General features: G+C 49.7%; 1 protein-coding gene across 1 annotated transcript; it reads right to left on the bottom strand.

Annotated features, from left to right (window-relative positions):
* Positions 1–704: 704 nt before the first annotated feature.
* Positions 705–26,800, bottom strand: EIF4EBP1 (eukaryotic translation initiation factor 4E binding protein 1). Its single transcript, XM_034965947.3, has 3 exons — positions 26,557–26,800; positions 3,800–3,979; positions 705–1,166 (listed from the first exon to the last, which is right to left on the bottom strand). Exons 1-3 carry the CDS (start codon positions 26,699–26,701, stop codon positions 1,135–1,137), a joined length of 357 nt encoding a protein of 118 aa, XP_034821838.3. The 5' UTR covers positions 26,702–26,800; the 3' UTR covers positions 705–1,134.
* Positions 26,801–27,333: the final 533 nt, after the last annotated feature.

Below are 27,333 nucleotides of genomic sequence, written 5' to 3'. Positions count from 1 at the left end.
TCCCAGCTACTCAGGAGGCTGAAGCAGGAGGATTGCTTGAACCTAGGAGTTTGAGGCTGCAGTGAGCTAGGACTGTGCCACTGCACTCCAGCCTGGGAGACAGAGAAAGACTTCGTCTCGGAAAAAAAAAAAAAAAAAAAAAAAAGAGTAGCAGGACTCAAATCCAGTCCCATGTGCCATTCAGCAGCTGCACGATTTTACCTGTTCTTGTGCCAGTCTTCTCAGCTGTAAAGTGAGGATAACAGTTGTTCTACTTACCCACAGGATCAGAGTCAGAATCAAATAAGGACAGGCCCATGCTTTAGAAGCACTGTACAAGGCTGGGCACGGTGGCTAACACCTGTAATCCCAGCACTTTGGGAGGCCAAGGCGGGTGGATCACCTGAGGTCAAGAGTTCGAGACCAGCCTGGCCAACATGGTGAAACCCTGTCTCTACAAAAATACAAAAAAATACTAGCTGGGTGTGGTGGCGGGCACCTGTAATCCCAGCTACTCGGGAGGCTGAGGCAGGAGAATTGCTTGAACCCGGGAGGTGGAGGTTGCTATCAGCTGAGATTGCGCCATTGCACTCCAGCCTGGGCCACAAGAGTGAAACTCCGTCTCAAAAAAAAAAAAAAAAAAAAAAAAAAGCAGCAGCACTGTACAGATAGCAGCTGGTGTTAGTTACCAAACAGAGTTGAAAAAAGCTCAGACGGGGCCCAACTCTTGGCCCTAGGGCGAAGGTGGCTTTTATTTCCTCTCTTGGGGAAGGAGGGGGAGGGAGCTTTCCCAAGCACATCAACCTAAGGAAGGGGTGGTTGCGCCCCCAGCAGCGAGGGGCTGGAACTGCTGATCATTCGGAAGGAAGGGTTCGTTCTTGTCCACTTCCTGGCCCTTGGCTGCAGGGTGTGCTGGCAGGGGTCACTCCCCTTGGGGTGGCAGCTCCTGCATCAGTGGAGGCACAAGGAGGTATCTGCTGGTGTTCACGAAGAGGAGGGGGCAGGTGCCCTGAGTGAGGGAGAAAGGGCTGGGGTGTCCAACCCCACGCCAACGCCTGCCCAGTATGATCACTTTCATAAGGCCTGGCTGGTGGGACTCCTCCCAGGGAGGCCCTGAGGGGCCCCTTGGTAGTGCTCCACGCGATGGCTGGTGCTTTAAATGTCCATCTCAAACTGTGACTCTTCACCTGGGGAGAGAGGGGACAGAGGGCCAGGTCAACAATGGGTGAATGCTTGGTATATGAGGCCATTCTTTCATTGCTATAAAGAAATACCTGAGGTTGGGTAATTTATAAAGAAAATAAGTTTTTTTTGTTTTTTTGTTTTTTTTTTTGAGATGGAGTCTCACTCTGTCTCCGAGGCTGGAGTGCAGTGGCCCAATTTCGGCTCACTGCAACCTCCGCCTCCTGGGTTCAAGCGATTCTCCTACCTAAGCCTCCCAAAAGAGTAGCTGGGATTATAGGCACCCACCACCACACCCAGCTAATTTTTGTATTTTTAGTAGACCCGGGGTTTTGCCATGTTGGCCAGGCTGGTCTCGAACTCCTGATCTCAGATGATCCACCCTCCTCAGCCTCCCAAAGTGCTGGGATTACAGGTGCGAGCCACCGTGCCCAGCCAAGAAAAGAGGTTTAACTGGCTCGCGGTTCTGCAGGCTGTACAAGCATGACGCCGGCCTCAGCTTGGCTTCTGGGGAGGCCTCAGGGAGCTTTTCGTCATGGTGGAAAGCAAAGCGGGAGCAGGCATGTCACATGGAGGAAACAGGAGCAAGAGAGAGGGTGGAGTGGCACTCCCACACTTTACAACAACCAGATCTCAAGAGAACTCATTCACTATCATGAGGACAGCACCAAGCTGTGAGGGATCTGTCCCCATGACCCAAACACCTCCCACCAGGCCCTACCTCCAACACTGGGGATTACAATTTAACATGAGATTTGGGCAGGGACAAATATCCAGACTATATCATTTCGTCTGACTCTTGTTGTTTTTGCTTTTTTCTTTAGAGACAGGGTCTCACTCTCTTGGCCAGGCTGGCGTGCAGTTACGCCATCATAGCTCACCGCAGCCTTGACCTCCTGGGCTCAAATGATCCTCTGGCCTCAGCCTCCCAAGTAGTTGGGATTACAGGCATGCACCACCATGCCTGGCTAATTTTAAAATTTTATGTAGAGATGGGGTCTTGCATTGTTGCCCAGGCTGGTATTGAACTTCTGGCCTCAAGTATTCATCCTGCCTCAGCCTCCCAGAGTGCTGGGATTTCAGGCATGAGCCACTGTGCCTGGCCACCAGCTGATGTTTTTAGGGGCCAGGGACAGCCCCTATTTTTTGAAAGTAGATAACTTTTTTCGTTTCACAGGCTCACAGCTGGAAGGAAATTAAGCTTGAGATGAATCATGCTGTGAGTCTTGTCTGATTCAGATGAAATTCTGGACTTTGAACTTTTGAGCTAGGACTGCAACGTGTTAAGTCTTTGGGGATATGGGGACCAAATTAATATATGTGTATATGAGAAGGACATGAGTTTGGGGGGTCCAGGGCTGGAATGCTATGGTTTGAAATTCATACAGAAACTTAATCCCCAATGTAACAGTATTAAGAGTTGGGGCCGTTAAGAGGTAATTGGGTCATGAAGGCTCTGTCCTCATGAATGGATTAGCCCATTCCTGGATTAATGGGTTACCACAGGAGTGGGCTAGTTATCACAAGAGTGTTATAAAAAGGCAGCTTGGTTCTCTCTCATGTGCCCCTCTTGCCCTGTGATGCCTTCCGCCATGTTATGATGCTGCGCAGGAGGCCCTCACCAGAAGCCCAGCAGATGCTGGCACCATGCCCTTGGCCTTCCCAGCCTCTAGAACTGTAAGAAATAAACCATTTTTCTTCATAAATTACCCAGTCTCAGGTATTCAGTTACAGCCATAAAAAAACAGACTAAGACACAGGCAACTATTGTCTGTCTTGTACTGTGAGGTTCCCAAGGTAATTATGAATCATGTCCTGCAGGCCCTGGGGAGATTAATTCTGCTGCTGTCAGCAGAGCCAGCCCAGCTGAGGTCCCTGCTGCTTCCCGTCTGCGCCTGGGGTACGGCCTTCCGGGTGAAGGGTCGGCGGGTTCCAATCTGATTATAGTTGCCCGGAAGTGCTTACGCTGCATCATCTTGCAGCAGAGAACTCCAACACTCTGCCAAGCCAGTCAGGATGCCACAAAGAGTGCATTCACTTACACCACTACCACAGTGGCTGCTCTAATTACTCGGGAGGTGGGGACAGCAGGAAGGACCCAGCTACCAAATGTCAAATCGGCAGAGACAACTGGCTGCATTGTTTCCACCTGCCTTCATGAAGATCCACTAGGGGACCAACAGCCCAACAGGAGGCATCCCGGATGTATTTCTTATCTTGTAGACATATAATTTCCCAAAGGACAAGTACACTGTGTCTTTGATAACTTGTCTCTTGCACCACAAACATCATGGGTGTGTTCCAAGTGGAAATGCTTCAGAGACAATTATACAGAGGCACATGCTTACGAAAGTTGCTGTGTGCAGCCGCTGCCATTTCAAACAAACTCCCCGCTAATTACATGACCCAAAGGTGCCAGATCACCTTTCCTGAGGTGCCTGGGCCCCTTTCAGGGGGAAAGTTGCTACCAATGAAGAGTTCAACCTCCCCACCCCTACTCTCACCCTCTGGGCTCTGAGCTGCTCCTTAGAGGGTAGGGCAGAGTCCTCCTCCCTGGAATTCCCCCCAGTGGATGGACTCCAGGAGCCTCATACATTCCCTTTCCCAAGGTAGAGCCTGGCCAAGCCCCGACACTCACCGCCCGCCCGCTTATCTTCTGGGCTATTGCGCAGGTGGCTCTGGATGGCTTCCATGGGGGGCTCATCACTGGAAGGGCTGGTGACCCCGGGAATGGTGGGCAGATCCCTTGGGGGTGTTTTGGTCACAGGTGAGTTCCGACACTCCATCAAGAATTTCCGGTCATAGATGATCCTGGTACCTAGAAGGGAACAGGGAGGTTGGTCAAGCCATCTGCAACCTCTTGCCTGCCAGTTTTTCCACTTTTTAAAGGCGTGGCTGCAGTAGAGGCAGCAGATTCTCCTGAAAAACCCAGAGGAGGCTGGGTGCGGTGGCTCATGCCCATAATCCCAGCACTTTGGGAGACCAACGTGGGTGGATCACCTGAGGTCAGGAGTTCGAGACCAGCCTGGCTAACACGGTGAAACCCCGTCTCTACTAAAAATACAAAAATTAGCCAGCGTGGTGGTGGTAGCCTGTAATCCCAGCTACTCAGGAGGCTGGGGCAGGAGAATCATTTGAACCTGGGAGGCGGAGGTTGCAGTGAGCCGATTGCACCACTGTACACCAGCCTGGGTAACAGAGCGAGACTCCTTTTCATAAAAAAAAAAAAAAAAGCCAGAGTAGTGAGGCTTATTTGGGGGCCTGGCTGCCACCCAGAACTCTGCTACCTCCAAACGGCCTCGACTCCCCTTCACATGGAATGATCCAATGGAAGGGGTCTGCAGGCCACCGACTGCACCTGTGTCTTCCCAGAGCTCTGTGCACACTGTGCTCTGTCCCTATGGCCCCTCAGCTCACTCACCCACCAGGGCTCAGTGTTAATTACCCATGACAATCACATACCACGGTGGAAAAAATGCATTTCTAGTCATTATTCAGTCCTGTCCTTACAGCACTCCTGTGGGATACCCAGAATAGCTGCATTTTACAAATGACCAAACAGAAAATACTTGTGATTCAACCAGAGTAGTAAAAATAAGAACTTTTGCCAGGTGTGGTAGCTCACACCTGTAATCCCAGCACTTTGGGAGGCCACCGTGGGAGGACTGCTTGAGCCCAGGAGCTTGAGACTAGCCTGGACAACTTAGAGAGACCTCATCTCTACAAAAATGTTAAAATGAGTCGGGCATGATGGGTACGTGCCTGTAGTCCCAGCTACTCGGGAAGCTGAGACGGGAGGATTGCTTGAGCCCAGGAGGTCCAGGCTGCAGTGAGACCCTATCTCAAAAAGACAGTTCAAAAAAAAAAAAGAGAGAAATGCCTGGGCTTTGCGGAGAAGAGCCAGAGGCAGGAGTGAAGGGTGGGCTCTCCTGCGGAGCCCCTCCTTTGTGAGGCCCCCAGTGTGTCCTGCCAGTGTGTCACTGACCTTGGAATTCTACCCCACCCTCCCAAGTAGCTGGGATTATAGGTGCGTGCCACCATGCCCAGCTAATTTTTTGTATCTTTAGTAGAGACGGGATTTCACCATGTTGGCCAGGCTGGTCTCAAACTCTTGACCTCGTGATCTGCCTGCCTCGGCCTCCCAAAGTGCTGGGATTACAGGTGTGAGCCACCGTGCCCGGCCCCTTTATATCTTTTTATAGCTACCTTCTATTTATGGCAAGTGAATCCGGTGTTCCATATATAGTAGTGATAGCAATTCCTTTTAATATACAATAATATAATAATATATTATAGATTCTATAATAAAATAATGTAAATTAAATTCAAAAGCTAAGGTGATATAAAGAAATATTAAATATCTGTACAAGTGGAATGCAAGGTATGGTAATAATTGTGCAGATAAAATATGAATAACCCAAGTTTGGGAATCATGATTTAAGGACTTCAGGAATGCCCTTCCTTAGCAATAACCTTGAAATCTCTCCTTCACTTAGGGGCTATGATGAGTAGCATTCCAACAGCTGAGATTCATTTCTTACACTTTATTTTACTTTTTTGATTTTTAATTTTTATGGATCCATAATAGTTGTACATATTGAGATTCATTTCTTGATGCTCAGCAGTGGACTCTGTAAACCCCTGGAAAGGAACCAATTTCCATCTCGGAGTCTGAGTGTGAGTTCCTGAAATGGGGCTCTGTGCTGAGGATGATGTGAGATGCTGAAGGGCAGAGGAATGCAGAGAGATACCTAAAGATAAACTTCACCTGCTGGCTGTGTTCCTCTAGTCTGGCTGTGGCCCCTCCAGGCAGTCACTGGTCTTACTCTCCTGTCCCCTTGCAGGAGAGGCAGTGATACTGAAGCTGACAGCCCTGCTCATTGCCTATGGGACTCCAGCGCACAGCTGTTTCTTAGGAGGAGGGGTGTAAAGAACCAGGGTGCATTTGGGCTCCGTTCCCAGTCAGCTGTGTGACCCTATGCACCTTGCTCCTTGCACCCCCTGTTTTGGGCCTCCATCTCCTCATCTGTAAAATAAAGACCCATGCACCTTCTAGGTCTGAGTGCCTATGAGCCCAGATTACAAATGGAGAGCAGTGGTGCCCTCTCTTTGCAGGGCTGGGGTGACAGTGAGAGGAGGTAAGGGAAGACCAATTTCTAACTCTTTTTTTAAAAAAGTGACCCAGATTTGTTTTGGTTCTAGAGGCCAGATGTGGCACTGCTCCACTCTGCAAGGCTTGGGGTTGTACAATCTCTCCTCCCCAGAGGGGAGGGAAGCCCAGAGACCCCAGGGTCCAGGCAGCGGGGTGGGGACTCAGTGGACAAGTGGCTGGACATCCTGGCTCCAGATGGGACCACTTTTTTTCTGTTGTTTCTTAATCTTTGAGACTCGGCAAGAGTCCCCCCCTTCTTGTTTCTCCCCAACTTTGCTTTTTGTTTGTTTGTTTTGAGATGGAGTCTTGCTCTGTCACCCAGGCTGGAATGCAGTGGCACAATCTTGGCTCACTGCAATCTCTGCCTCCTGGGTTCTAGCAATCCTCCCGCCTCAGCCTCCCCAGTAGCTGGGACAACAGGCATGTGCTATCACGCCCGGCTAATTTTTGTATTTTTTGGTAGAGACAGGGTTTCACCATGTTGGCCAAGCTGGTCTTGAACTCCTGACCTCAAGTGATCCACTGGCCTCAGCCTCCCGAAGTGCTGGGGTTACAGACATGAGCCACACTTTTTTTGTTGTTATTGGTTTGTTTATCATAGCGTGAAACCTAAGAGTTAAAGATTCAACAGTCTCAAAGAAGAGCCCAGGGGCCAGCAACCATCTGGAGAGCCTCTTTAAAGGTCATCAGCCCCTGGTGACTTTTTAAAAATTGTGGTGAAATACACATAACATTGACCATCTTAAACATTTTCGGTAGGGTGTTGTGCTACCATCACCGCCAATCATCTCCAAAACGTTTTCATCATGTGAAACTGAAACTCTACAACAACTCCCCTTCCCTCCTCCCTCTAGGCCCTGGCAAGCAGGGTTCTACTTTCTGTCTCTCTGAATTTGACTACTCTAGGTAGTCTTATATAGTGAAATCATACAGGATTTGCTTTTTCATGACCGGCTTATTTCACTTAGCATAATGTCCTCAAGGTCCCTCCACACTGTAGCATGTGATAGGATTTCCTTCCTGCTGAAGGCTGAATAATATCCCATTGAGAGTGTGTGTGCATTTTGCTTATCCTTTCCTCTGACTGATGGACACCTGGGTTGCTTCCACTTCTCAGTTATTGTGAATCATGCTGCTATGAACATGGGAGTACAAATACTTCTTGAAGATCTTGCTTTCACCAGCCTGGCCAGCATGGTGAAACCCCGTCTCTACCAAAAATACAAAAATTAGCCAGGCGTGGTGGCACACACCTGTAATCCCAGCTACTCTGGACTGAGGCAGGAGAATCGCTTGAACCTGGGAGGCAGAGGCTGCAGTGAGCTGAGATCGCGCCGCTGCCCTCCAGACTGGGCGACAGAGCAAGACCTTGTCTCAAAACAAAACAAAACAAAACAAAAAAACAGGCCAGGTGCAGTGGCTCATGCTTGTAATCCTAGCACTTTGGGAGGCCGAGGCAGGCAGATCACCTGAGGTCAGGAGTTCAAGACCAGCCTGGTCAACACGGTGAAACCCTGTCTCTACTAAAAATACAAAAATTAGCTGGGCGTGGTGGCACACGCCTGTAATCCCAGCTACTTGGGAGGTTGAGGCAGGAGAATTGTTGAACCTGGGAGGCGGAGGTTGCAATGAGCCAAGATCATGCCACTACACTCCAGCCTGGGCAACAGAGCAAGCAAGACTCTGTCTCAAAAAAAAAAAAAAAAAAATTAAATCATTAATTATACTTAAAAGTGAAAGAAAAAGCCTCTGTGCCCTTTGTTCTATGGCTACCACAGGTACTTAAAAATAAGAATCCTAATTTTACCTAATAAAAGCAGAGATTTCAGTTGGGGAGGGGTCTGTGAGGAGTAAACAGCAGCATTCAGAAAGTCAGCCGAAGGCTGGGTGAGGTGGCTCGCACCTGCAATCCCAGCACTTTGGGAGGCTGAGGTGGGAGGATCACTTGAGCCCAGGAGTTCGAGACCAGCCTGGGCAACATTGCAAGACCTTATCTACAATTTTTTTTTTTTTTTTTTTGAGATGGAGTCTCATTCTGTTGCCCAGGCTGGAGTGCAGTGGTGCGATCTCGGCTCACTGTAACCTCTGCCTCCCGGGTTCAAGCAATTCTCCTTGCCTCAGCCTCCCAAGTAGCTGGGATTACAGGTGCCTGGCTAATTTTTGTAGTTTTAGTGGAGACAGGGTTTTGCCATGTTGGCCAGGCTGGTCTTGAGCTCCTGACCTCAGGTGATCCGCCTGCCTCGGCCTCCCAAAGTGCTGGGATTACAGGCATGAGCCACTGCACCTGGCCTACTAAAATTTTTAAAAAATTAACCAGGCATGGTGGCATGCGCTTGGAGTCCTAGCTACGCGGGAGGCTGAGATGGGAGGATCGCTTGAGCCTGAGAGATTGAGGCTGTGGTGAGCAGTGGTTGCACCACTGGACTCCAGTCTGGGAGACAGAGCGAGACCCTGTCTAAAAAAAAAAGACAAACCTTAAAGCCTGGCTGAAGACACCTGCTGCAGAGCTACTTGGTGCTGGGGACACTTGGCCCATGTACAAGGTCAGGAAATGGAAACACGAGTGGGTGGGATGGATGCCAAAGTCCCTTCAGGGCTGCTGGTCAGGTGTGGTCTGACAGAAACCTGTGTGTGTGTTCAGCAGGTGGAGTGGCATCACGCTAGGGTGGCCTCCACATAAAACTCTTTAGCCAAAGGTGGGGGCTACGGCTGGGCACAGTGACTCACATCTGTAAATCCCAACAGTTTGGGAGGCCAAGGTTGGAGGATCACTTGAGGCTGGGAGTTCCAGACCAGCTTGGCCAACACAGCAAGACCTCATCTTTAAAAGTAAAACAGGCTGGGCGCAGTGGCTCACGCCTGTAATCCCAGCACTTTGGGAGGCCGAGGCAGGCAGATCACCTGAGGTCAGGAGTTCGAGACCAGCCTGGCCAACATGGCGAAATCCCGCCTCTATTAAAAACACAAAAATTAGCCGGGCATGGTGGCACACACCTAATCCTAGCTACTCAGGAGGCTGAGGCAGGAGAATCACTTGAACCTGGGAGGCGGAGGTTGCAGTGAGCCGAGATCGTGCCACTGCACTCCAGCCTGGGAGACAGAGCACGACTCTGTCACAAAAAAATAAAAAAATATATAAATAAAAGGAAAACAAAACCTCTTTAACTGAGGTCCTATGTCATCAGCAGGCCTGTCTTGGACCCCTCTGTACACTGGGGTAAATGACCCACCTCCACTAGGTCACTACAAACAAAGAGTATGAAGTACTTTTGAGGATCAAAGCGACTTCAAGATGGCAGAGCCATGACATTTTTCTCCTACTCCTCTCAAAAGTCATGCCAAACACCAAGAATGAGAAGTACAAGCATGTTCTCCAACCTGGATGCAGGGAAAGCTCCAACTGTCACCCCAAATCACAACAGGTAAAGACAGAGGCAAGTACAGGAGCGGTCAATGGTCTCATGGGGAGGAAGCGGGTGACACTGAAATGCAGGGAGGTGGGGGTGGAGCAAGTTCTCCGTTTGCCCCAGAGAACCCCAGGAAAGTTCAGGAATTAGGCACAGCATGGAATCTGGGGATGGGGGCTGATAACAGGGAGACTGCTTGGAAGTCTGTATGGAAAATGGAAACCCCAGGTTCTTACCAGCATCTAGCAGCTGCCCTGAGGTTTACTCTCTTAAGCAAACTTACCAGAGGGGTGCCAGGTGTCCCTTGCCCCAAGGAGAGGGGTGACAGAGAAATTAAAGTTGACCTCCTGAATGGTGAGCCTTAAGCCCTCTCCTCTCCCCTGCTTCAGTATAAAGAGTGAAGATAAAGACCTACAGAAACTGATTGTGGCATGGGGGTCCACAGTGAATAAAACCAGCTAGCCACCAGATGGAACCCATCAGTCTCTGGGCCTCACAAGGGACTCCTGGCCAGCTCCTGAGTTCCCCACCCTTAAATAAAACAGCCAGGCCCGATGCAGTGGTTCACACCTATAAGTAATCCCAACACTCTGGAAGCTGAGGTGGGAGGATCAGTTGAGCCTAGGAAGTTGAGGCTGCAGTGAGCTATAATCATGACATTGCACCGTAGCCTGAGCGAAAGAGCGAGACCCTGTGTTTCAAAAAAGAAAGAAAGAAAGAAAAGACCGAGGCAGGCGGATTGCTTGAGCCCAGGAGTTTAAGACCAGCCTGAGCAACACGGTAAAACCCTGTCTTTACAAAAAAGACAAAAATTAGCCAAGCGTGGTGGCACACGTCTGTAGTTCCAGCTACCCAGGAGGCAGAGGTGGGAGGATCACCAGAGCCCAGGAGGTCCAAGGCTGCAGTGAGCTAAGACTGTGCCACTATACTCCAGTTTGATTGACAGAGTGAAACCCTGTGTCAAAAACTAAATTTAAAAAAATTTAAAAAACCAACCAGTCAAATGTTCCCACACATTTCTGAGAAAGGCTTGTAGCATTTAAGGTGAGATCTAAGCAAATCAACAGGAGGAAACAGGTAATAAAGGAAGCAGAAAATCTTAAAGAAAAACAAAAGAGGCCAGGTGCAGTGGTTCACGTATACAACCCCAACACTTTGGGAGGCTGAGGCAGGTGGATCACATGAGGTCAGGAGTTCAAGACCAGCCTGGCCAACATGGTGAAACCCCGTCTCTACTAAAAATACGAAACATTAGCTGGGTGTGGTGGTGCACACCTGTAGTCCAGCTATTCAGGAGGCTGAGGCACGAGAACCGCTTGAACCCAGGAGGCGGAGGCTGCAGTGAGCCGAGATTGTGCCACTGCACTCCGGCCTGGGGACAGAGAAATATTCCATCTCAAAAAAAAAAAAGAAAAAAGAAAAACAAAAGGACAAAGAGAGATGAACAATAGGCAAAAAGATAATAAAGTAGGGGTCCAATATTGGATGGCAGGAAGTCCAGAAGGAGAAAAGGGAAACTAATAAAAGGGAATTTACTTTAAAAATATGAAGAAAGGCCAGGTGTGGTGGCTCACGCCTGTAATCCCAGCACTTTGGGAGGCCGAGGTGGGTAGATCACTTGAGATCAAGAGTTTAAGACCAGCCTAGACAACATGGTGAAAACCCATCTCTGCTAAAAATACAAAAATTAGCCAGGCATGGTGGCGTGTGTCTATAATCCCAGCTACTCGGGAGGCTGAGGCAGGAGGATTGCTTAAACCCACAAGGTGGAGGTTGCAGTGAGTTGAGATCACGCTACTGCACTCTGGCCTGGGGGACAGAGCGAGACCCTGTCTCAAGAAAAAAAAAAAAAAAAAAGAAGACGGAAATTTTCCTGAATTGAAAGAGATGTCTTGAAATTGAAGCTCCCCTTTCAGTAAGTAGTGCAATGAATTCAAAACACTCAGTTAACGTCATTGTGAAATTCACAATACTGGCGATAAAGAGAAAATCCTTTATAGGATTTTCAGGTACACACAAGGACAGGGAATGAGAAGGGCATAAAATGTCTTAAATGGCAAGACTGGAAGCCTGAAAACGGTGCCTCGACGCCTTCACAATCTGACAGAAAATTCATTTCAACCTGCATCTTATCCCCTGCCAAACACAAATCAAGTAAAAGTATAACAGAGATACTTCTCTTTTTTCTTTTCTTTTTTTTTTTTGAGACGGAGTTTCGCTCTTGTTGCCCAGGATGGAGTGCGATGGCGGAATCTCGGCTCACCGCAACCTCTGCCTCCCAGATTCAAGCATTTCTCCTGCCTCAGCCTCCGGAGTAGCTGGGATTACAGGCCTGCACCACCAAGCCTGGCTAATTTTGTATTTTTAGTAGAGATGGGGTTTCTACATGTTGAGGCCGGTCTTGAACTCCTGACCTCAGGTGATCCGCCCGTCTCGGCCTCCCAAAGTGCTGGGATTACAGGCATGAGCCACCGTACCCGGCCTCTCTTTTTTCTTTAAATTAAATCAAATTTTATTTTTGGAGACAGGGTCTCGCTATGTGACCCAGGCTGGTCTCAAACCCCTGGTTTCAAATGATCCTCCTGCCTCAGCCTCCCAAAGTGCTGGGATTACAGGTGTGAGCCACCGCACCTGGCCATAGAGACATTTCAGAAAGAATACAGTAAGATGTGTTCTGCCAAAATTATAGAAAGACTAGAGCTTCAGGGAACCCCACATTGACAGTTGTGTGGCAGGGCTGGAGCAGCCAAACCGTTACTCCAAATCTTGTCTTAGTTTAGGAGAGAGGGAAAAAATGGGCAGATAAATCTAGAAGTCCAACTGTGTGCAAGACCTTACTGTGAGGCATTTTAGAGAGCTTCTGGAAGGTTTGGGAAAACCTAAATGAAAACTAAGCACATTTTTAAAACAAAGCAATTATTAACTGCTTTTTAAAAAAATACATATATAAAAGTGGAAATGCTATTATTATAGATAGTACTTGGCTCAAGAATCATCATAATAAAAACAACAAATGTTTACTTTTAATTTTAGTTTAAATTTTTTTTTTTGAAACAGGGTCTTGCTCTGTCACTCAGGCTGGAGTGCAGTGGTGCCATCATGGCTCACTGCAACCTTGGACCTCCTGGGCTCAGGTGATCCTCCCACCTCAGCTTCCTGAGTAGCTGGGACTACAGGCAAGTGTCACCACGCCCAGCTAATTTTTGTATATACTTTTTTGTAGAGACAGGGTTTTACCATGTTGCCTAGGGTGGGCTGGAACTCCTGGGCTCAAGTGATCCACTGCACCCAGTCTGTTTTTGTTTTTTGTTTTCCTTAAAGACAGAATCTTGCTATGTTGCCCAGGCTAGACTCAAACTTCTGGGCTCAAGTGATCCTCCCGCCTCAGCCTCCTGAGGAGCTGGGATTACAGGTGTGTGCCACTGCACCTGGCTGGATTTTTAAAACTTTGAAATGTAATTTTATTGGGACAATGAGGGGAGAGGAAGAGAGAAAATACAGAAGTAAAAAAAACCTCATTTATCAAAAAAGTGATTCAGGCTGGGCGCAGTGGCTCATGCCTGTAATCTCAGTGCTTTGGGAGGCCAAGGTGGGTGGATCACCTGAGGTCAGGAGTTCGAGACCAGCCTGGCCGACATGGCAAAACCCTGTCTTTACTAAAAATACAAAAATTAGCTGGGCGTGGTGGCATGTGCCTGTAATCCCAGCTACTTGGGAGGCTGAGGCAGGAAAACTGCTTGAACCCGGGAGGCAGATGTTGCAGTGAGTTGAGATCGCATCACTGCATTCCACCCTGGGCAAGAGAGTGAGACTCTGTCTCAAAAAAAATAACAAAAAAACCCCCCAAAACCCTACACTACACCTTAACTCCCATGAACTGTATTCAAGTATAGAGACTACTGCAATCCAGGGACAAAAATGTTAATCCTTACCCACATATTTGCCGGTCTTTGCTCAATCCTTTTTTCCTGAAAGTAGATGTGCTGGTCTCATTTATTTACTCACTGAACCTCTACTTTGTACTAGCACCATGCGAGGTGCTAGGGATTTAAAAAAGTCAGATGTAGTGAAAGTGCCTAGATCCAAACCTTATGTAATTTAGTCGAGAAAGACCCGTAAACAAGTGATTACAGCCAAGTGTGTGAAGTCCACAGACAGGCGTAAGAGGAGATCACCAAGGGGCACAGATCCCAAGTCCTCCATCTTCCTGCTTCCAAGCAGCCTGACCCTAAACCCCCGGCCCAGAGAAACATCCATCTCACCCCAGTTCTCCAGTGCCCGAGGGGTGAGGGAGGTGAGCTAAGGCTGACCTTGATTGCCAACCCAGAGATGCAGAGCAGGGAAACCCAGAACCCTGCCTCCCAGCAGGGCAAGGGAAGAAGAGAGGAGCACCCCTACACCTCAAACCATTTGTGTAGCTGGGATCCAGCCCGTTGTGTGCTGGGGGTAGAGTTCAAGGTTCGGTCTTGAACTATCTGGGGACAATAACTGAGGCTCATTCTACCTGAAATCCTTTGGAAACCCAGCTCCGTCATTCCACTCGCTAGCTCTCATGACTCTGGGCAAGTTATGACTTAAAATCTTTGTGCCTCAGTTTCTGCTTCTCCAGATTGGCGACGACAATGATGATGATGATGATGATAGTGCCAACTTCATAGGATTACTGTGTGGATTTGAACAGTGGCTGACACAATGTAAGCCCCATACAATTCTAGTTATTATCATGACCTGCAGGGTCCAGGTGACATAATTTCACCATTTATTCAGTTCCATCCATACCAGCAACCAATTATCAGTCAAAGCAGGGATAAATCAGAGGACAGGTAAGCAACTCAGGAGAGACACTTGGAAGGGACAGGGTGAGGGTGTCCTCCCTCCTTTTTAGGCCCACGGAAACCAAGAACCATCATAAACTTCAGCATGTTTGTTAGTCAGTATCCTTCAGGATTTTAAACTCCAAATGTGCACCAAATATAGGAATGATATTTTTTTTTCAAGGCATGCTTTGTGGTGACAGTAGTTTGCTTTCAATATATAAAGCAATGGAGGGGTTCAAGACCAGCATGGGTAACAAAGCACAATCCCATCTCTACAAAAGAAGTTAAAAATTAGCCAGGTGTAGGCCGGGTGGGGAAGCTCACGCCTGTAATCCCAGCACACTGGGAGGCCAAGGCAGGTGGATCATTTGAGGTCAGGAGTTTGAGACCAGCCTGACCAACATGGTGAAACCCTGTCTCTATTAAAAATACAAAAATTAGCTGGGCGTGGTGGCAGACGCCTGTAATCCCAGTTACTTGGGAGGCTGTGGCAGGAGAATTGCTTGAACCCAGGCAGAGGTTGCAGTGAGCCAAAATCGCACTATTGCACTCCAGCTTGGGTGACAGAGCAAGACTCCGTCTCAAACAAACAAACAAAAAATTAGTCAGGTGTTGTGGTGCATGTCTGCAGTCCCAGCTACTTAGGAGGCTAAGGCAGGAGGATGGCTTGAACCCAGAATTCAAGGTTGTAGGGAACTACAATTTTACCACTGCACGGTAGTCTGGGAGACAGAACAAGATCTGTCTCTAAAAAAAGTAAGGAAATATTTCTATTAATTAATTATCATTATTATTTTTTGAGATAGAGTCTCGCTCTGCTGCCCAGGCTGGAGAACAATAGTGTGATCTTGGCTTACTGCAACTTCTGCCTCCTGGGCTCAAGTGATCCTCTTGCCTCAGCCTCCCAAGTAGCTGGGACTACAGGCATGCACCACCATGCCCAGCTAATTTTTTTTTTTTTTTTGTAGACAAGGTTTTGTCATGTTGCCTTGACTGGTCTTGAACTTGTGGGCTCAAGCAATCCCCCCACCTCGGCCTCCCAAAGTTCTGGGATTACAATAAATAAAGCCATAGAGACATTCCCTTAGGTTCTAGTTTCCTCACCTGTAAAACAACGGCATTGTACTAGGCTCATTCAAACTATTTTGAAAGCACCAGGCACGTGCCATTTATTTTTAGGATCTTCTTGTTGGCAGGTACTTAATGTACAAATAGCATAGTGCTTGGAGGCAGATGTTCTGGGCTCAAACCTGAGCTTGCCACATATCAGTCCCTGAACTCCAAGTTGCACTTTCATTCCTCAGTTATAAGAGGGAGGGAATAACAAAATCCACACCTCAGAGGAGTATCATGAAGATTAAATAAAATAAAGAACATCAAGATTCTTTGTGTGAGAATAAAGTGACACTCACATAATTGCTGTTAAAGAGAAAATCACTTGGGAGAACATACGCAACCAAAGAAAGATGTCACGAGCCGGGAACAGGAAGCATTTTTGGAGGCCAAGGAGCATTGGAGTGCTGCATGAATGAAGGCTTAGATTTTCGGGCGAGGTGCATACAGCAATCGTTGCCATCTGTCATCCCCTCCGGTCTGTGCTCACAGCCTGACGTGCTAGGTCTTATTCCCCCTTACAACTCCCCACGCAGGAGCTTCACCTTGCAGAAGAGGAAACTGAGGCCCAGAAAGGCTGTCCCCTCACAGCCGTCCAGAGGCCAACCTAACCCACCTCGACTCCAATCCTAAATGCCTCCTACTGTTTAAAATTAGCAAGGCTGGATCATGCCTGCAATCACAGTGCTTTGGGAGGCCAAGGCATGAGGATTGCTTGAGGCCAGGAGTTTGAGACCAGCCTGGGCAACACAGTGAGACCCCCATCTCTACAAAAAATTAAAAAAGTAGCCTGGCATGATGGCATGCGCCTATGGTCCCAGCTACTCCAGAGGCTGAGGCAGGAGGAGTAGCCCAGGAGTTTGAGGCTGCAGTGAGCTGGGATCATGCTACTGTACTCTAGCCTGGGTGACAGAGTGAGACCCTGTCTCTACAAAATAAAATAAAATTAGTAAGGCAGACCAGGCTACCACCCCTTAGCTAACACTCTCAGCTGGAAAAATTAGGAGGTCTTAGACTTCTGGGTGCTTGTCAGAACAGGATGTTCCCTGCCTTGAGCGCTTCCCCATAGCCCTCCAGTGCCCATACTCTGCGGCTGGATAGGACTTCTGTAAACTGAGCCGCGCATGGCCCTCACTTTCCCCTGGGGTTCCTTTGGCAGAAGCATTCTTCCATTGGATGTGGGGACGTGAGGCTTAGTGAGAGTACGAGGATGGAATTCCTAGAACTGCTGTTCCCATTCCAGGGAGAGGGAGAGCATTTCACAACAGGGCCGGGGTGGGGGAGGTCCAAATGCTTCTGCTCAGATCCAAGCCAACAGCCAGTGAGCAAAACACCCTGGACAATCTGAACTCCAGCTCTGAGGCAGCTCCCTGTTAACCTGGAGGTAAATACGCCGACATGCCAGAATCTCGGTCTTCCCTCCCTCCTCGCCACACAGTCCAGGGAGGAATCACATGTGTCTGGGTGGCTTTTCTGGCTGGATGGTCTATTTAACAAGCAGGACAGAACTGCCGGGGTGGAAATCCTGGTGAGAGATGCAGAGCACGCTCAGTCCAAGACTTTTCTTTACCTCTGCCCCGCAACCGCTGACCTCCACAAAGAGAACCAAGATCCCAACATTTCTCAGGGGCCAGGGGTCTTATGAAGCTGCTGGATACCAGATGGGGACGCTCAGCAGCCTCTCCCTCTGAGGCCCTGGCATGGGAGGGAATAGGTCAGTTTCTTTGAAAATTGGCTTCAGGCCAGGTGTGATAGCTCACACCTGTTATCCCAGCACTTTGGGAGGCCGAGGCAGGTGGATCGCCTGAGGTCAGGAGTTTGAGACCAGCATGCCAACGTATTGAAACTCTGTCTCTACTAAAAATACAAAAACTAGCCGGGTGGTCCCAGCTACTCAGGAGGCTGAGGCAGGAGAATCGCTTGAATCCAGGAGGCAGAGGTTGCAGTGAGCCAAGATCGCACCACTGCACTCCAGCCTGGGCAACAGAGCAAGACTCCATCTCAAAAAAAAAAAAAAAAAAAAAAAAGAAAAAGAAAAGAAAAGAAAAGAAAATTGGCTTTGACAGAGACTTTCAGAACAAAATAGCTGAGCTAATTATTCTGATTGCTGGCCAAGCTCCTCCCCTTCCTTAACCTCCTCCCAAACACTTCAAATGCACCCTATGGGTGAAGCTGTCCCTGAAATTCATTACCAATAGGGAATGACCTTCTGAAATGCCTCCCATTACAAACAGTAGTGATTGCTGTCCCAGTTGGAAAGGGGAATGGCCCTGTTATGAGCTGAATAGTTGAATAGCATCTCTCCCAAAAACTTTTTTTCGTGTGTGTGAGATGGGATCTCACTCTGTCACCCAGACTGGAGTTCAGTGGCATGATCTTAACTCACTGCAGCCTCCGCCTCCCCGGTTCCAGAGATTCTCCTGCCTCAGCCTCCTCCTGGTAGCTGAGATTATAGGCACCTGCCACCACGCCTGGGTAATTTTTTGTATTTTCAGTAGAGACAGAGTTTTGCCATGTTGGCCAGGCTGGTCTTGAACTCCTGACCTCAAGCGATCTGCCCGCCTTGACCTCCCAAAGTGCTGGGATTACAGGCATGAGCCACCATGCTCGGCCTGCCCCCAAAACTCTTATGTTGAAGCCCAACCCCAGTACCTCGGAATGCAACTGTATTTGGAGATAAAGTCTTCAAGAGAATGATTAAATTAAAATGAGGCTGTTAGGGTGGGGCCCTAATCCAGTCTGACTGGGGTCCTTATGAGAAGAGATTTGGATGCAGACAGAGGAAGGCCCATGTGCAGATACAGGGAGAAGGTGGCCATCTGCAAGCCAAGGAGAAGGGCCTCAGAACCCAGCCCTGCTGGCACTTTGATCTTGGACTTCCAGCCTCCAGAACTAGGAGATAATTCATTTTGTTTAAAGCACCCAATCTGTGGCATTTTGTTATGGCAGCCATAGTAAACTAAGGCAGGCCCACTCTACCCTTGTGTTCAGAAGGGCAGAAGAGAGAAATCTGTTTACACCACACACTCACACACATGCTCCTTAAGGCAAGAGACCTCCACACTGTCCACTTCCAAACCAAAGGGAGTACTGAGCCCGACTGTACCCTCTGCTATTCTCATTCCTGCCTGGTTTTGTACTGCTGGGCACAGACACATGAGTCCATCCTATTGCAAGTACTACAGAAAATTAAGGATATTCACATGGTAGTGCTGGGTAGGGCAGGGCAGGTGTGGGCTCCTCTGAAGAGTGTTCCCAAAGCCTGGCCTGCAGGACACTTGGAGGGGGAAGAGGAGATGGTTTGGGTGATGGCCTGCAATGAAGGCTCAACACAAAGAGGAATAGATTGCTTAGCGGTCCAGCATCATGGCCACCTGTGTGGTTTGCTTTTTTTTTTTCTTCTGAGACAGGGTCTCACTCTGTTAACACAGGCTGAAGTGCAGTGGCGTGATCATAGCTCACCGTAACCTCAAATTCCTGGGCTCCAGAGATCCTCCTGCCTCAGCTTCCCAAGTAACTAGGACTAGAGGTGCATGCTGCTACACCTGGCTAGTTTTAAAATTTTTTTGTAAAGACAGGGTCTCACTATGTTGCCCAAGCTGGTCTCGAACTCCTGGCCTCAAGCAATCCACCTGCCTTGGCTTCCCACAGTGCTGGGATTACAGGCATGAGCTACCGCACCCGACCTTGTGTGGTTTGCTTTGTGGAAGTGAACATAAGGCCGTGAGAACAGGGTATGGGATCTATAAGTCAGTACCTTTAGGAAGGTGTCCTTTGTTCTTTAACCCTGATTCACAGGGTTGTGATTCCAGTCGGCTTCTGCACCTGGTCCTGGCTCTGCTGGCCACACATCAGGATAGGCAGCACGTTCCCTCTAAGACCCATTCTTTGAGGTCTGGCCCTTGTGGAGGATTATTCGAAAATGTGGCTCCTACCACTCCTCCCATTCCTGTTTGCACATGTAGCTTCTCTCATTAAAAGGCATATATTTCCTGCCAGGTGTGGTGGCTCATGCCTGTAATCCCAGTGATTTGGGAGGCTAAGGCAGGCAGATCACCTGAGGTTAGAAGTTCGAGACCAGCCTGGCCAACATGGTGAGACCCCCGCCTCTACTAAAAATACAAAAATTAGCCGGGCGTGGTGGCAGGTGCCTGTAATCCCAGCTACTTGGGAGGCTGAGGCAAAAGAATCACTTGAACCAGGGAGGTGGAGGTTGCAGTGAGCTGAGATCGTGCCACTGCACTCCAGCCTGGGCGACAGAGCAAGACTCAGTCTCAAAAATAAATAAATAAATAAAATAAGAAAACTAGGTTATCCAGAGGGGAACGCTTTCATTCCAGCATTCTTTTCAACTCTTCACCTTCCAGACACTAGACCTGGCATTAGGTCATGTGGATACAAAGATGAGTAAGACTGCTCAGAAAAAATTTCCTGGCTAACCTAGGGAACAAACACGTAAACAAAAACGTGTGATTCATTCGCTATGAATCATAATGGAGAGAGACCCCAGGCATGGGTCTAAGTCAGACCAGAAAGAAACAGGTTTTTCACGGGTTTGTTGGCACAGGCAAGAATCTATGTGCACAACTGAACATTTTTATTTTTTAAAACTCACCTTAGAAAGCAATGTTCCTTTTTTTCAATATTGCTGTGCCTTCCCAGGCCAGGCACAGTGGAGCATGCCTCTAATCCCAGAACTTTGGGAGGTCAAGGCGGGTGGATTACTTGAGCTCAGGAGTTTGAGGCCAGCCTGGGCAACATGGCGAAACCTCATCTCTACCAAAAAATACAAAAATTAGCCGGTCGTGGTGGTGCATGCCTGTAGTCCCAGCTACTTGGGAGGCTGAGATGGGAGGATTGCTTGAGCCCAGGAGGTTGAGGCTGCAACTGCACTCCAGCCTGGGTGACAAAGTGAGACCCTGTTTCAAATTAAAAAAAAAGAAAAAAAAAAAAGAAGAAACAATATTGCTGTGCCTTCCTAACTCATCTTCCAGAACATGAAAATAAAGGTCTATATGAGAAAATGCCTCGCTACTTTATGTCAATGGATAAATATGGTATTGCTCTGCTGACCCTTTTTCCTCAGATTTGGCAATGAAGGACTTTTTTTGGTCTTTTAGGAAGCAAAAAAATCAAACTCTCTCTCTTTTTTCTTTGAGACGGAGTTTCACTCTTGTCACCCAGAATCATTCGAGTGAGTCTCGTGCCTCAGCCTCCTGTGTAGCTGGAATTACAGGCGCCTGCCACCAGGCCCGGCTAATTTTTTTTTGTATTTTTATTAGAGATGGGGTTTCACCATGTTGGCCAAGCTGGTCTTGAACTCCTGACCTCAGGTGATCTGCTTAGCCTCCCAAAGTGCTGGGATTACAGGTGTGAGCCATCGCACCTGGCCTCTCCTTTCAAATAATAAAAAACTAGAGGGTCAGACTCAGAAGCAAAGCATGACCCTGTCTCTACAAAAATAAATAGCCGGGTTTGTGGTCCCAGCTACTCGGGAGGCCAAGGCAGGAGAATTGCTTGAACTCAGGAGGCAGTGAGCTGAGACGGTGCCACTGCACTCCAGCCTGGGTGACAGAATGAGACTCTGCCTCAAAAATAAAATAAAATAGGCCAGGCGCGGTGACTCATGGCTGTAATGTCAGCACTTTGGGAGGCTGAGGCGGGCGGATCGCGAGGTCAGGAGTTCGAGACCAGCCTGGCCAACGTGGTGAAACCCCATCTCTACTAAAAATACAAAAAATTAGCCAGGCGTGGTAGCGTGCCTGTAAACCCAGCTATTCGGGAGGCTGAGGCAGGAGAATTGCTTGAACCCAGGAGGTGGAGGTTGCAGTGAGCCGAGATCGCACCATTGCACTCCAGCCTGGGCGACAGAGCAAGGCTCCATCTTGAGGAAAATAATAATAATAAATAAATAAATAAATAATTAGCTGGGCATGGTGGTGCGTGCCTGTCATCCCAGCTACCCGGGATTCTCCTGTCTCAGCCTGAACCTGGCAGGTGGAGGCTGCAGTGAGCTGAGATCATGCCACTGCACTCTAGCCTGGGCGACAGAGTTAGACTGCCTCAAAAATAAAATAAAATAAAATAAAATAATAAGGCCGGGTGTGGTGGCTCATGCCTGTAATCCCAGCACTTTGGGAGGCTGAGGCGGGTGGATCACCTGAGGTCAGGAGTTTGAGACCAGCCTGACTAACATGGTGAAACCCTGTCTCTAATAAAAATACAAAAATTAGCCGGGTGTGGTGGCACATGCCTGTAATCGCAGCTACTTGGGAGGCTGAGGCAGGAGAATCGCTTGAACCCAGGAGGCGTAGGTTGCAGTGAGCCAAGATCGCACCACTGCACTCCAGCCTGGGCAACAAGAGCGAAACTCCGTCTCAAAATAATAATAATAATAAAAAGGAGTCTGGGGATTGGAGGGATTTTGGAGTGCTCTACACCAGGAACCCCCCACCAAATCTTTTAATAAGGGACACAGTGTGGAATGCTTCCAACACTTTAAAAAATTTTATTCATTTAATTTATACCGACAGAGTCTCACTATGTTGCTCAGGCTGGTCTTGAACTCCTGGCCTCAAGTAATTTTCCTGTCTCAGCCTTCCTAATAGCTGGGATTACAGGAGTGAGCCACCGCACCCAGCTCCTTCAAACACTTTAAAAGGAAGCTCAGGTAAATGTGAGAAGAGGGTCCATTGTTTCTCCCTCACTGCATTAATGTCCAAGCTCTTTTAACCCATCCTTAATAATTTCTTCCCTCCATGTGACTAAGGCCTCAGGACATGGGCTGTGCTCTGGCTTTGGTGCCCAGCCTACGTCCCCTTCTTCCCAGCACTGCCTGTTTCATGTCCAAAGACTTGGGAGCTGCTCCAAGGTAAGCTTCCTGGGCACAGACCTTGTTTGCTTAACCAAACAGGGTGCCATTAACACCTGCAGCCCTACCTGCTCACCTCGGATTCACCTTATCCAGGTACAGGTCTTTGGCACAACTGCCATCCAAGCCTGTATATAGGCTTCAGAGTCAAACATGCAACACGGAGCTGGGAATGTGGAGATTGATGAGGGAAAGTTTCTTTCTGACCCACTCAAAGGTTCTGCTGGCTAATGAGCTGTTTATGGTGTCGCTGGATATTTTTAAGACTCCACAGACTCAAATATTCATACATGACACTCCCTTCGGCAATTAAATTAAATTATCTTAAGTACTCTGGACAGCTAACCTCAGAGCAGAGCCTCAGTGTGCAAATGGTTAATGACCATGGAAAGCAAACTGGAGGCCAGGTGAGGTGACTCATGCCTACAATCCCAGCAGTTTGGGAGGCCGAGGTGGGAGGACTGCTTGAGCCCAGGAGTTTGAGGCCAGCCTGGGTAATACATAGAGACCCTGCCTCTACAAAAAAATAAAAAAATTAGCAGGGCATGGTGGCACGTGCCTATAGTCCCAGCTACTTGCAAGGCTGAGGTAGGAGGATCACTTGAGCCCAGGAGTTTGAGACTGCAGTGAGCTATGTTTGTGCCACTGTACTCCAGCCTGGGTGACACCATGAGACCCTGTCTCAGGAAAAAAAAAAAAAAAAGGGCCGGGTGCAGTGGCTCACGCCTGTAATCCCAGTACTTTGGGAGGCCAACGCAGGCGGATCACGAGGTCAGGAGATCGAGACCATCCTGGCTAACACGGTGAAACCCTGTCTCTACTAAAAACACAAAAAATTAGCCAGGCGCGGTCGCGGGCGCCTGTAGTCCCAGCTACTCGGGAGGCTGAGGCAAGAGAATGGCGTGAACCCGGGAGGCGGAGCTTGCAGTGAGCCAAGATCTCACCATTGCACTCCAGCTTGGGCGACAAAGCGAAACTCCGTCTCAAAAAAAAAAAAAAAAAAAAAGGAAAGCAAACTGGAGTCATAGGAATGGAGATAGTGCAACCCAACTGCTGCTTCTTTCCCTCCAGGGACAATCACTTGAGGGCCATTCCCAGCAGGAGTGACTGGGGGGTACTTATTCCAGTGGTTTTTCCTGAGAAGCTGACAGTCCCTATAAGTAAGCAGGTGCAGACAGCCATGCAGACACTCTATCAAAAGCCTGGCTCTCCACACCACGATTTAGAGATCAAAGTTTACCTGGATGGAGCCATCTTTTTTTTTTTTTTTTGCTAGACTCCAGAGATCTGAAAGGTGAGGGAAGTTATGTTTCACTAATTCCTGAGTACTCAGAGTGTGGTATGTGCACCAATCAGTCAGAGCTAGTTAGAAATGCTGAATCTAGGCCGGGCATGGTGACTCACGCCTGTAATCCCAGCATTCTGGAAGGCCGAGGCAGGCAGATCACTTGAGGCCAGGAGTTTGAGACCAGCCTGGCCAACATGGTGAAACCCCCGTCTCTACCAAAAAATACAAAAATCAGCTGGGCATGGGTGGTGCATGCCTGTTGTCCCAGTTATTGGGGAGGCTGGGGTGGGAGGATTGCTTGAACCCAGGAGGTGGAGGTTGCTGTGAGCTGAGATTGCGCCACTGCACTCCAGCCTGGGTGATAGAGTGAGACCCTGTCTCAAAAAAAAAAAAAAAAAAAAGAAAGAAAGAAAAGAAAGAAATGCTGAATCTAGTTCCCACCCCCACCTACAGAATCAGAATATGCACTTAAATGAAGCCCCCAGTTATCCTCAAGCACCTGGAAGACTGAGAGGCAGTATTCTGCTCTGGAGCAAAAGGGTGTGACCATTTTGGCTGCGATGTGACCATTTTGGCTTCTCTGCCCTGGCAGAGGTAGGCTGAGGTGGGCTTTGGAGGAAGAGTCCACACCTTGGCTAATCGAGGCCGACCAGGCTTGCTTGACTTTAGTGGAAGTCAGCCAGGTTTCCCTGGCTTAGGGACTGTGAGCTGTACCTGCTCCACTGGACGACCAAACAGTGAGCTGGCTTTAGGGTCCTGGCACTGCTAGCTTCTTCCAGTGATCTCAGAAACATATGCTATGCCCTGATGCAGAAGTCCCTTCCCCACTCCCCCTACTGCTAAAGACATTCAAAGGGAAGGGGATTTGCTGTGGTCTGTCAGCCCCCTGCCCACTCCCCACTTCCCAACCCAAAGTGAAAAGTGGATTTGAAGTTCCTATATTTTATATTTATTATTTATTTTAGAGATAGGGTCTCGCTCTGTCACCCAGGCTGGAGTGCAGTGGTCAATCATAGCTCACTACAGCCTCCAACTCCTGGGCTCAAGCGATCCTCTGGCCTCAGCCTCTGTAGTAGCTAGGACAACATTTTGTTGTTGTTTTGTTTGTTTCTTTGTAGAGATGGAGTCTCACTATGTTGCCCAGGGTGGTCTTGAACTCCTGGCCTCAAGCAATTCTCCTGCCTCGGCTCCCCAAAATGCTGGGATTACAGGTGTGAACCTTGGTACCCGGGCCAGAAGTGCCTATAAACAGTATCCGTGGCTTCCAATTTGACCCAACAATCCAGCAATAAAGGGTGCAAAAAAGGGCTACCTGCGCCTTCAGGCCGGCCTCAGGGCCCACCCTGAACAAATCCAGCAGACACTTACACCCTCATTTGAAAGAACTCCAAAATTGTCAGGAATTGTCCTGGTAGACCATTGTGACAGAGACAAAGGAGAACAGCATGGACTACAAAAGACCCAGCAAGGGAAAGAGGATGAGTCGGGAGTGGCAACAAGAGCCCCTGCGAGCTTTTCCTTGGCTCATTTCTAATAGAAAAGGAAGCATTTCTCCCTTCTCTGCCTGGTTGCTATTTCTTGTCCAATCTGGGAAAACGGTGTGACAATGGGCAACAGACACGTGTTCAAGCTCTGGGGCCTCAATGCCGGGCTCTGTAGAATAAGACGGCAGGGCTGGACAAGATCCCTAACCGTTCTAACAGTGTATGTTTTGGATCAAACAGCAGAGGACCTCGGATCTGGCCGCGCTCGCTGCTGGTGGGACAGCTGCCTGAGAAAATAAGCATGTGGCCCCCGCCCGCCACCTAGCCAAGCGCCAGGATCTGTCGCGTTTTCTAGTAGTATGGAAAGCAGCGTGGAGGAGAATGAAGGGAGAGGAGCAAAAAGGGGTGGGGGCAGTGCGACAATGGGAGGGGAGTAGAGAGCCACGAGGATTTATTTAATCATGCAAACAGGCGCGTAGGTTTCATCAGCGTCTGTGCGCTGGGGCTCCGGGGCTGGGAGGGAATGCCAGGTTCCTGAGGGCAGCCCGAGGCTGGCCCCCCCCACCCGTGCCAGCTCAGCTTCCTCTTCCTCATCCTCTCCCAGGGAGGTCACACGGTGCCTCCTCCTCTCCCCGGACAGAAGAACGTGTTTTTCTGCACAGCCCTGGCCGTGGCGCCAGGGTCCCCCCCGCGGAGATCCCACTCGCGTAAATGGGGAACGTGCCACAGGTGCCCGGGAGGCGCTGCTGGAGCAGGCAAGCACCCCCAGATCCGAACCTCAGTCAGAGCGCGCGAGTCCAACACAAAACTCGGCGTGCTTCGGAAAGGAAAAAGGGCCCTGCAGGAATCGTTTATCCCAACAGATAATACCCATCCCATAAAAACACCAGGCCAGGCCTCTCCTGGATCGTGGGCCACCCTAACTCCGCCCTCTCCCGCTTCGGGAGCGCCCCCAACACCCACAAGGGGCAGCACAGCTCGGCATGTGGCTGTCCTGGAGGCGTGCGTGTTTGTTAGGTGTCAGCTGTCTGACACCTAACAGAAAGAGGAAACAAACGGGGCAGTTTGTAACTCGGGTCTGGAAGACGCACTCAGAGGGGAAGCGGGCGGCCACTTCCATGACCCTCGCTGTCTCTCCGATGCCCCTTTTCCGTTCTTTCCAATCACGGCGCCCTGGAGCCTGGACACCCGGTCCAATCCGCGATTCCCGATCCTCCCGCCCGCCCAGGAGCCGGCAAGCGGCGTCGCCAAGCCCGCGCCTACCTCCCGGGGTGGTGCTGAAGAGCGTGCCACCGGGGGTCGTGCTGTAGTCCCCGGGCGGGAGCTGCACGCCGTCGCCGAGCACCACCCGGCGAGTGGCGGGGATGGCCCGGCTTGGGGTCTGGCTGCAGCTGCTGCCCCCGGACATGGTCTCCTGCGCGCTGCACCCGCGAACCTCTCGCTGCCCTCCCGCGCCTCCAGCCTCGCTCCGCCTCGCCCTGTCCCGCCCCGCCCCAGGACGCCCCTTCCGCCTCTCCCGCCCCACGCCCCTGGGATTTGTAGTCCGCGCCGCAGCCCCACCCAGCTCCAGGACGCTGCTTCCACGTGGGATCCCCCGCCGCCCCCCGACCCACTCCCGTCTGCTCACGGGCTCTTCCGCACGGGCGCTGGCGCCGCCCCGCAGCGACTGCCCCTCCGTCCGGGGTCCCTCCCCGCCACGCTGGCAGGGACGGATATGGGGATGGCGGGCGGGATAGCTCGCCTAAATTAATCCTTGGCCGGGTTGGGGGCGGCGACTCAGGACCGCGCGGAGATCCGAGCTGACCCGGCCCATTGCAGGAAGGCCCGGTTTCTGCATTAGGACATCAGGCCTGGTGTACCCTTCGGCACTCCCTGTTTCGTGCCTTAGTTCCTCAGATGAGAAAATGGGGATTGAGTAGTTATGCTCACCGCTCACCGCCCCCCGCCCCGCTTCAATTTCTTGACCTTGATGGGGGTGGGGGTGGAGGGGCTAACAATTCCGTTCCCGGCCTTTAGAGAGGGTGTGGGAGGAGGAGTGAA

Source organism: Pan paniscus, chromosome 7, assembly GCF_029289425.2.
Source record: "Pan paniscus chromosome 7, NHGRI_mPanPan1-v2.0_pri, whole genome shotgun sequence".
Classification (NCBI taxonomy): Eukaryota; Metazoa; Chordata; class Mammalia; order Primates; family Hominidae; genus Pan; species Pan paniscus.
This window is presented reverse-complemented; position numbering and strand designations above follow the sequence as displayed.

Bases quoted from the DNA above. Each gene is read 5' to 3' on its own strand.
- EIF4EBP1 (XM_034965947.3), bottom strand. From the start codon at position 26,701: ATGTCCGGGGGCAGCAGCTGCAGCCAGACCCCAAGCCGGGCCATCCCC. The intron at 3,980-26,556 runs GTAGGCGCGGGC...GTTCCCTTCTAG, and splicing joins CTTCAGCACCACCCCGGGAG to GTACCAGGATCATCTATGAC. The intron at 1,167-3,799 runs GTGAGTGTCGGG...CTCTCTCCCCAG, and splicing joins AGAAGATAAGCGGGCGGGCG to GTGAAGAGTCACAGTTTGAG.